The 10,703-nt window shown below is 52.2% G+C and overlaps 1 protein-coding gene across 1 annotated transcript; it reads right to left on the bottom strand.

Annotated features, from left to right (window-relative positions):
- Positions 1–3,706: 3,706 nt before the first annotated feature.
- Positions 3,707–4,923, bottom strand: LOC124542822. Its single transcript, XM_047120706.1, has 2 exons — positions 4,534–4,923; positions 3,707–4,450 (listed from the first exon to the last, which is right to left on the bottom strand). Exons 1-2 carry the CDS (start codon positions 4,921–4,923, stop codon positions 3,707–3,709), a joined length of 1,134 nt encoding a protein of 377 aa, XP_046976662.1.
- Positions 4,924–10,703: the final 5,780 nt, after the last annotated feature.

Genomic DNA, 10,703 nt, shown 5'->3' with positions numbered 1-10,703 from the left:
AGTGAGCCACTCCTTCAAAACGGGCCTCACCGCCGCAATAGCGACGGCTTGCCCTGCCGTGGGTCACGCTAATCGCGTCTCCCACTCCGCCACTGAGACCTGGTGGAGCTCTGCCCTGCGTGCCTCGATCTGTCGAGGCACCAGGCGCTCACCCCGCTCGACCGCCTCCGCGCGCCACCAATAGAGCGACGCGAGGAGCTTAGCCTCGAGGTCCCAGGGCGGCGATCCGGCTAGGAGGCTCGCTGCCTCGAAGGAGATCGTACGGTATCCCCTTATCATCCTGACGGCCATCGCGCGCTTGCGGCCTTCTCAGCGCGGCGATGTTGCGGGCCGTCAGGGCAACCCCAACCTTTTTTTTTTTTTTTTACGAGGACGAAAGGCATTTACGCCTCCCGCCCGGCCGGGGGACCGGGACGGGTATGTGGGACTCGACCGGGGCCATAAGGGCCCCGTGCCAGGGCAGAAGGCCCTGTCATACCCACTAAAACCTCCTCGGGTTTCCACCGTACCGCGTAATGGAGGGGCTACGGGAACGCTAAAGCATACTTCCGCGGCCCCCCCGCGGCGACCGCCGTGAGGCAGTCAAATCTTTGAATGCGCGCCTAAGGGCGCGCCTTCCTCCGTTGCCTCCATCCCGTAAACGGACTCCCCCGAGTCCGCCACTGGAGGCTGGGCGCCAACAATGCTGACGCCCTGGTGGCGGCGGATAAGATGATAGGCTCCGCCGCCGACCATCGGTGTATCTCCACACCTAAGACGGCGGTCCACCACGTGCCTATGGTGGACCACCCCTCCTTCAACGCTCATAACGAGCCCTCCGCTATATACATATATATATATATATATTTACATTGACACAACTATTTACATTATTTACATAAATACATATAATACATATTGTACATATTGTACACTCCTCCGCTATGCCAGCGAGGCCGCTCACACAGTCCACTCCGCCACCAATCGGAGAAGTACTAGGAGCGACCTCCGTTGCCACCGTCCAGTATACGTGACGGACTCCCCCGAGTCCGCCACTGGAGGCTGGGCGCCAACAATGCTGACGCCCTGGTGGCGGCGGATAAGATGACAGGCTCCGCCGCCGACCACCGGTGTATCTCCACACCTGACGGTTGTCCACCACGTGTGAAATGGTGGACCACCCCTCCTTCGACGCTCATAACGAGCCCTCCGCTCTATATATAAATATTTACAATATTTACAAATAATACAATATTTACATATTTACATATATTACATATATATACTCCTCCGCTAATTGCCAGCGAGGCCGCTCACATAGTCCACTCCGCTGTCCTCGGAGAAGTACTAGGAGCGACCCCGCGGCCTTCCTCCGTGTCAGTCTTAGCCGCGGCCAGCGAGCAAGCTCAAGCCGGCCCCGTTGCCCAGGGTGCGCCACGAGGAGGCGACTGACATGCACCCCAACTTAACCTTTTTTTTTTTTGTTTCCGATGGGGAATGCATTTACGCATACCCGCGAGTCCGGGGGGACTCCGCGGGTTATGTGGGACTCGGCAAAAGGCCCCTACCCACTAAACCCCACCGGCGCTCCGTCTTCACTTGACTGACAGGAGGCTGGGAATCCGGTTTGCATCCAGCCCCCCGTCGGCGATCGCCCGCCCTATGGCAGACCCCTCACACCCCCCCGAACGGGGGCGGACACTGTGATGGCCGGAGCGCACGACCATCACCAGTCGTGGCAGGTGTGCGTTGTGACGCGGGCGGCGGCGACACCGCGCCGCCCGCCCGCCGCACTCCCCCAGGGGCGGGCGAAGGTGGACGCCGTGTGCGCCGCCTTCCGCCCCTTACCCTTCTGCGGAGCTGTGACGCGAGGGGATCGTTCTCGCGCTCACGCTCCGCCGCCTCCTTCTGTGACATTACGTCTTCACAAAAGGAGGCGACGGCAGCCCACGACTCCTCGCTCCCCAACATGGCAACGATCACACCGGGGAGCGAGAGGTCGCTTCCGCTGACAGCCACCAGCTCACGGCGGCACTCGGCCCACGATGGACACACCTCCAGGGTGTGCTCTGCCGAGTCCACCGCGGCCCCACACTGATGGCACGACGGGGTCTCCTCCCTCCCGATCCGGTGCAGGTACGACCCGAAGCAGCCGTGCCCGGACAGCACCTGGACCAGACGGAAGGAGAGGGAGCCGTGCGAGCGATCGAGCCAATCTCTGAGCACGGGCCCGATCGCGTCCAGGGTCCTTCGGCCGAACGTGGCGGAGGCGAGGTCCGCCGTCCAATGCTGGATGACCGCGACCCTCGCTCCCTGACGAACAGCCTCCCGCTTTGCCCCGTCGGGGCACCGGCCGAGCGCTCGCTGCTCCGCCGTCCACTCGTAGACTCTGGCGAGCACCCACGCCTCGAGCTCCCAAGGAGGAGTGCCCGCCAGAGCGCACGCCGCCGCGAAGCTTACCATGCGGTATGCTCTCGCCACCCGCTGGGCAATGGCCCTTTGGGACCTTCGGAGGGCTGCCGCATTCTCCCTCCTATGGAGCGCGTCCGCCCATATCGGAGCTCCGTAAAGGGCCATGCTCTTCAGTATGCCGGCATATAGTCGCCGGCATCGATCCCCGGGTCCCTCGAGGTTTGGGAGGAGCCAGGAGAAGGCTCCCGCGGTCCGCAACAGGCGCGTCGACAGCCCACTGAAGTGAGGACCGAAGCGCCACCTGTTGTCGAGGATCAGGCCCAGATATTTCTTGTGGGCCTGCACCACAATGGGGACGCCCGCCACGTGTATGTGGGCGTCCGGCGGCTGGCGTTGCCGAGGTCCGTGAAAGAAGACGGCCTCGGTCTTGGGCAACGCCACCGTCAACCCTAGGCGGGAGATCCTGTCCGCCACCAAGGATCCTCCCGCCGAGGCCAGGCTGGCCGACTCCTCGAAGTTTCTCCCCCGAGCAGTCAGAAGAGTGTCATCTGCATAGCAAATGACCGACGTGCCTCGGGGAGGCGTCCTCTCAGGAGCCAGTCGGACCCGATGTTCCACAGGAGCGGTCCTAGGACGGAACCCTGTGGCACACCGGACTCGACGCCATACCGCCGTAGGCGGCCCGTCTTGTCGACGACGAGGACCGAACGGTCCTTGAGGTAGTCGGCCACGAGGCCCCGCAAATATGGGGGCACTCCGTGAAAACGGAGGGCCTCCAGGATGGTGGGGTGGGGGACAGAGTTGAAAGCGTTGGCTATGTCAAAAGACACAGCCAAAAGCCCGTCCCCCGCCTCCATCGCCTCTCTCACCTGCCCTCTCAGACGGGACAGAGCGTCGACCGTCGAACGCTCAGCCCGAAAGCCGAACTGAGCGTCCGACAGGTCTGGGCCAATCCTCCGGAGATGCCTCTTGAGGCGGGCGGCGAGTATCCTCTCGAACATCTTACCGACCTCATCAAGCAAGACGATGGGTCGGTATGCCGAGGGGGAGTCCACCGGCCGCCCTTCCTTCCGTAGGAGGCACAATTGGCCCTCCTTCCACGGTTTCGGGAACCTCTCGGACGCCAGACACGCTCCGAAAAGGTCCCGGAACCTGGCTCCCATTTGCGAGGCCGCGATGGCCACCACATTTGCAGGGACGCCGTCCGGTCCTGGGGCCGTCTTCTTTCTGCGGAGGCAGAGGACCGCTTCCTCCAGCTCTTCCTCCGTAACTGGGGGGACCTCCTCCACCGTCGGAGCCGTATCGCGCGGGGGGCTCATTGCCGGAGGGGTGAAACCGTCCCGGGGGGGGGGAACAAGGACTGTACCACCCCGTCCAGCAGAGTCGGCTCGAGAGTCTCGGCAACTGGGGGACCATACGGCCGCAGCTTGTTCCGCGCGGCCTTGTACGGCCTCCCGAAAGGATCGTTGTCGAGATCCTCCAACATCTCCGACCTCGCGCGGTCTGGGGCGGCGGCGAGTTTCGCCTTAAAGACGGACTTCGCCTCTACGTATGATGCGTAGAGGCGGTCTTCGTTGGCGAGATCGCGAGGGCGCCGCCGCCGGCTCCTGGTGTACTTTCTCCTGGCCGCCACGCAGGCGGCCCGGAGAGTCGCCAACTCCTCGGACCACCAGTACACGGCTCGTCGAGGGGGCGGACGGTGAGACCGAGGCATGCTGGAATTGCACACCTCGGTCAAGGAGTCCCTCAGCTGGGCCGCCGCGGCATCGACACCACGGATGTCGACAGGCGGCGTGAGCCAATCCTGGACGAAGGCCGCCTCTCCTGCGGCCTCCTGGTCCAAGCGGGTGAGCGCCCATCTCGGGAAAGGTGATTGGCCCCCAGTACGGGCCCCACGGGAGCCCCGGATGGAGACGTCGAACCGCACATATCGGTGGTCCGAGAGAGTCTCCACCAGCTCCACCCGCCAGTCCACAACATGGGTCGCCAGAGAAGGAGTGGCAAAGGCGAGGTCCACGATCGAGCCCCCTCCCGCCGAACGCAGGTGTGCACTGTCCCTCTATTCAGAAGGGACAGGCCTGACGCCACCGACCACGACTCCACCTCGCGGCCCCTCGCGTCAGTGGATCGGTTACCCCAGACCACTGACTTGGCGTTGAGGTCGCCCACCACCAGGACCCGGCGTTGCTCCGCTCTGCCGGCCACCATAGCGAGGACTCCGAGAAAACTCTCAAAGTCCACCAGGGGACGGTTGGGGGAGAAATACACCCCAATGAGAGCTATGTCCCCCCACGCAGCGGCCACATATCCCGGCCCCTTCTCTATTAGCGAGATGGGAGGGGAGTCTGTGGAAGACCGCGCAACCAACGCCACCGAGCTGTCCTCGTCGCCCAGCCAGTTGCGTGGGACTGAGTACGGCTCGGCGACAACCGCCACGTCAACCAACCACTCGGCAAAGGTTTGGACCAGCAAGTCCTGGGCCGCTTTGCAGTGGTTGGTATTCGCCTGGAGAATGCGATGGAGCCTGGCCATCATGTGATCATCGCACTCTCTCCCTCGGTAGCCGGCGCTGTAACTGGAGTCGCAGTGACGGCGGCAGCGGCAGGTCGAGTTGGCACCTGCGCTTGTCCCTTCCTTGGGGGAGGATTGCATTGTTTCCCCCCCATTACGTGGCCGGCTGGTCGGCCACTGGCAGTGCACACCGCGCAGCGTGGCGTGGCAGCACTGCACTCTGACGCCTTGTGCCCCGCTTCCCCGCAGCGGCAGCAGAGCTCTGACCTGTCCACTCGGGATGGGCACAGAGCTCTGGTGTGTCCGATTCCGAAGCACCTGAAGCAACGGAAAGGTCGGTCCTCAAGTGCTCGGACCACGGCCACACAAAACCCTACCGGGAGCCGCCTCTTGGCCAGTGCGGCCTTTGCTGCGACAATCGGGCATTTCAGCCGAATAGCCCCCAGACCACCGCGGCCAGGCTTGATAGCTCCGTCCTGTATTGCTGCAACGTCGCAGCCACCTGCAAAAGCTACTGCAGCCAGCACTTCCTCTTTTGTGACCGAGTCGTCTAAGTCGGTCAACTCCAGCGTCACAGTTTTTGTTGGCCTGGCAACCTTGACCACGTCCGCTATGACCTCCTGCAATTTGTTAGCGAAGAGGTCGGCATTGGCGCCGCCCTGGGCCCCCGGAAACTCGAAGAGTCGAGCTCCAGTTTGGGTTCGGCGGCACTTTACTAAACCAATGCCCAGTGCGGCCGGGTTAGCATTCGTACGAGCCCGTTTCAGGACAGACTCATACGTTTCGCCCTTCTCCTTAGCGTCCGTAGTGAGCGTCACTACGACGGCCGCAGTTTTGGGAGGAACAAGTTTCCTCCTATTCGGCTTAGGGGCTGTTTTCTCCCCCTTGCTCGTTCCTTTAGACGAGCCGGAAGGAACATTGGCGGAGGCAGCGGGCAGCACTGACTTTTTGGCGCCTCTCTTCTTCTTCTTCCTCCTGACCACCTCAGTCCACTCGTTGTACGGAGTGCTAGCGGGAAGGAAAGCATCTTCCGTCTGGGACGAGGGTGCAGCCGCGTCGGTCGTAGCCGGTCGACCCACAGTCTTTTTCCCCTTTCCTTTGCCTTTAGCGGGTTTAGGGGTCGGGGGAGGAGGAGGAGCCATCACGTCCGGGGAATCAACCTAACCTAACCTAACCGCAATTTGGAATCGCGACAAAACAATAATACAATCACTGACGGAACCGGGGGAGTCGCAACGCCCCTGATACCCCTTCCCATACTCATTGCATGAATGTATTACTAATCAAACCGATCACACATTTTGTTTATTTATCTATCAAAAAAGGCTGAGTGTCCAGCTTGACAAAGCAGTAACGGGCATCCGGGCATCCGACAATGTAGTTAAATAAATTAAGTATAGTCGTAAGCCAATATAATGTATTAAAAAAAAAAAAAAAACACTAGCAAGCAAAAAAAAAACACTACAACAACACTAGCAAGTAAGTAGTATAATTGTTTACATTACGTCTTAGTCAGTTCCACGTCATTGGTGGCAAAAGGGGTTTTTAGCCGGTAAGAGTCCGGCACTGCCTGGGCTCTCCCTTCCCAGGCGTCCATGAAGGATTTTCCCCTTTTGTCTTAATGTAGCTATAAAATAAATAACCTAACCTAAAGCGATGATTAAGGTGACATAACAATGTAACACATTATATATATTAGTATAAGTGAAATGGATGCCTAACTGCATGTACTGTTTAACTTTTTATTTAATATCATTAAAGAATGTATTATACTTATATACATATATGTATGGACTGTACCGCCTGTCGGAAAAACATGGATTTTTCCCGCGGACTATGATGTACTATTCACAACTTTTATAATAACAAATAAATTATATCGCAATATACTAAAGGTACGGGCTACGAGCCTGTAGATTGAAACTTTGAATATAAAAAAAAAAAAAACCTAACCTAACCCAACACTCAACTCACACAAACACTCGACACCCTCAAACAAAAGCTTGCAGTAATAGCAGGGCGCCTACGTAGGTATAAAGATTGTTCACTAAGGAAACAACAAAATAGCCTATTTTTTAATAACGAAAAACAATTCTACAGAAACTTAAAACAAACAACCACAAACAACCATGATAACAATAGCAATTTAGACGATTCCCCGGATCCGCAAGATTTGCATAAGTTCTGGGCAGAAATTTGGGAACAACCTGTTTGTCATAATCATGAAGCCGACTGGATAGAATCTGAAATTAGGAAAAACAACATTGCGACATCAGATATGGTCTTTGAACATATTCCAATCGAGACTTACAAAAAAGTACTACAAAAACTGCACAATTGGAAGGCGCCAGGCTCCGATTTCATTCATAGTTACTGGTACAAGAAATTCACGAACATCCATGGGTACTTACACAACCACCTTAATAAATTTATTGAAGACCCCAGTACAATACCATCTTACATTACACTAGGCACCACCTACATGATACCTAAAGACAGGAATAACCTTTCTGATCCCGCAAAATACAGACCCATAACATGTTTACAAACTCTATACAAAATTCTCACATCTTGCTTATCGGAACTTATATACAAACACATTAATGAAAATAATATTCTAGCTGAGCAACAGAAGGGATGCCGAAAGTAAAGTCAAGGATGCAAGGAACAATTGATAATAGATTCTATAATACTCAAAAGAGTCCAAAAAAAAAGTAAATCTGATCTGTTCACCATGTACATTGATTATAAGAAAGCGTATGACTCAGTTCCTCACTCCTGGTTACGACAAATTCTGGAAATATACAAAATACACCCCAAAATAATAAATATTTTAAAAACATCAATGACTAACTGGGCAACCCGGCTCAAATTAACCACCGCCACCACCACCATAGAGACTAACACCATTCAAATTCAACGTGGCCTTTTCTAAGGCGATGCATTAAGCCCGTTATGGTTTTGCCTTGCCCCGAATCCTCTATCTATCATACTCAATGAAAGCGCAATAGGATATAGCTTGACTTATACCGAAGATACTAACGCACGGACTGACAATGCTGAAAATATAAACCATCTGTTATACATGGATGATATAAAACTTTACGCTAATAGTGAGTATCGCCTTAATGAATTAGCTAATATTACTGAACAGTTTTCAGATGACATTAAAATTGAGTTTGGCGTTAACAAGTGCAGAATCAATTCATTTAAATCAGGACACTACTATCCACACCTTTATAGTCTAGAATCAGGGGAACAAATTCAACCATTAGACGAAGGAGAGACATACAAATACTTAGGATATAACCAGTCACGCCAAATACTGCACACAGACACTAAAGTTAAACTAAAACAGCAATTCCGTCACAGACTCAATTCCATTCTTAAAACTCAGCTCTATTCACGTAATACAGTAAAAGCAATAAACACGTTTGCAATCCCAATATTAACTTACTCCTTCGGCATTATTAACTGGTCACTGTCCGATCTTAAAGCCCTGCAACGTACTATTAATACTACGATGACAAAGTTCCGGAAACACCACCCTAGATCATGTTTACAAAGACTAACACTGCCAAGAACTGAAGGAGGTAGGGGCCTTATTGTGATTACGAGCCTGCACAACAAGCAAATAACATCCCTGAGACAGTACTTCTTTAACAAAGCTGAATCTTCTCCTCTCCACAAAGCAATAGTTAAAACTGACCATAAATTTACACCTTTAAACTTAATAGACAATACATCCCAAAAGAACGAGAAACTAACTGACGACAAGACGAAACACGCAGAATGGGCTGAAAAATCTCTGCACGGGAGACACTACCACGACTTAAACCAACCTAATGTCGACAAAAAGGCGTCGAACGCACGGTTGAGTCGTGGCGATCTCTTCCCAGAGACTGAAGGCTTTATTATGGCAATTCAGGATCAAGTAATCGAGACTAAAAACTATCAGAAACATATTACGAAGACCCCACACTCCGATATATGTAGAAAATGTAATAGTTCCCCAGAGACGATACCATATATAACAGGTGCATGTAAAACAATAGCCCAGACAGATTATAAACATAGACATGACCAAATAGCCAATATCATCCATCAAAAACTTGCCCATCAACAAAACTTAATAGCCTCCATACAGCCGTACTATAAATACATACCAGAAAGTGTGTTAGAGAAATCCACCAGCAAACTTTACTTTGACCGAGCTATCCTCACTGATCGCACAATCCACTACAATAGACCAGACATCACATTAATCAATAAAAACAAAAACAATAAAAACAAAAACAATTACTACAGAAAGCTGCAATTCTCAACACCTGCCCGATCGTAAGAAAATTCCTACAAACTGAAAATGAGAACCCCATAGAATCTGCTTCACAACCTACTCCACAAACCACCTCCGTAACTTCTAACCCTGTCGTGCACTTGACTTAGGCCCGTGCATATCAGTATACCGGTGAAAACCGAGAAAAAATAAAAAAATGAAAATAATAATAATCATTTATTTCAGGCTACGCCCATATAGTGTTAGTAACAATGTTCTTAAAACTAGTGTTAGTAGAGAATTACATCACAATTACATTTATTTATTTATTTTTAATATTCAATATGGATTTTAATCCAATGACGCAGCATTGGACACTCCCATCTATCAGCGAACACACTCAGAATATTATTGTTACTGCCGCGGACACGCGAAAGCAACGACGCGCACCTCTTACGCATAATGGCTTTAAAGCCATGAATACGCCATTCCGCGAACATGTTGGAAGCACTGTAGCGCCACGGCAGCCTCAACAACATCCTGAGCGCGTTGTTATACTGTACACGAAGGTCGCTATATGCCCGCATACCATACCTGACCCACAGGCTACATATGTAAAAAGACTGACAATATGCCTTGAATAAAGTCACTTTGACAGCCTCCGTACATCGAGCAAACCTGCGAGCCAGCATATTACAGCGAACCGATAGCGACCTTCGCTCCCTATCTATGTCAGCATTGTCTCTTAAATCCTGGGTTACCCAGTGACCCAAGTACTTAAAGCTGGTCACCCTACGTAGGGGTGATCCACAGAGGGATATCGTAGGTATAGTGCAGTACCCTTTGGCACCTGATTTAAAAACCAAAACTTCGCTTTTTTTGGCATTGTACTTGAGTCCATGGGCTTCCGCATAGAGTTCACACATTTTTAATAGCTGCCTAATGGCACCGATCGATGGGCTCAGCAACACCATGTCATCCGCGTAGCTGATATTGTTAACGCACACTCCGTCAATATGACATCCAACACTACTATTACTAAGCCCATCGATCAGCTGATTCATGTAAAGGTTAAAAAGCCGAGGTGAGCTTAAGCCTCCCTGCCTCACCCCGCACTCCAACCGGTACACATCGGAAAATGATTCCTCCCACTTCACACTGTTATGTTGATGATTATACCAATAGCCAAAAATTCGTATTAAGTCAGCCGGTAAACTGGTTTCTCTATGCAGCTTATGCCATAGGACATTATAATTAACCAAACCAAAGGCTTTGGACAAATCTAGAAAACAGGCAAAGACAGGCGTCTTTCTATCCGTATAATACTAATAATAATAATAATAATAATAAAAATGCTTTATTGTTAACCATTTCTTACATCTTACAATAGTGCAGCCCTGACTTCTGAACTAGTGTTAACCGTGTGTCAGAAGTCAGTTCCTTCCCAACGTTATTACAATTCTAAAGGGTGTAACAATAAGTTCTTAAGACTAATTACTATTATTTTGATTAATAAATCTAAAAC

Source organism: Vanessa cardui, chromosome W, assembly GCF_905220365.1.
Source record: "Vanessa cardui chromosome W, ilVanCard2.1, whole genome shotgun sequence".
Lineage (NCBI taxonomy): Eukaryota > Metazoa > Arthropoda > Insecta > Lepidoptera > Nymphalidae > Vanessa > Vanessa cardui.
The sequence above is the reverse complement of the archived record's forward strand: the minus strand, read 5'-3'. Positions and strand labels throughout refer to the sequence as shown.

Coding starts and splice junctions, on each gene's coding strand:
- LOC124542822 (XM_047120706.1), bottom strand. CDS start 4,923: ATGGCCAGGCTCCATCGCATTCTCCAGGCGAATACCAACCACTGCAAA. Junction 4,451..4,533: donor ACCTCAACGCCAAGTCAGTG/GTCTGGGGTAAC, acceptor CCTTCTGAATAG/AGGGACAGTGCACACCTGCG.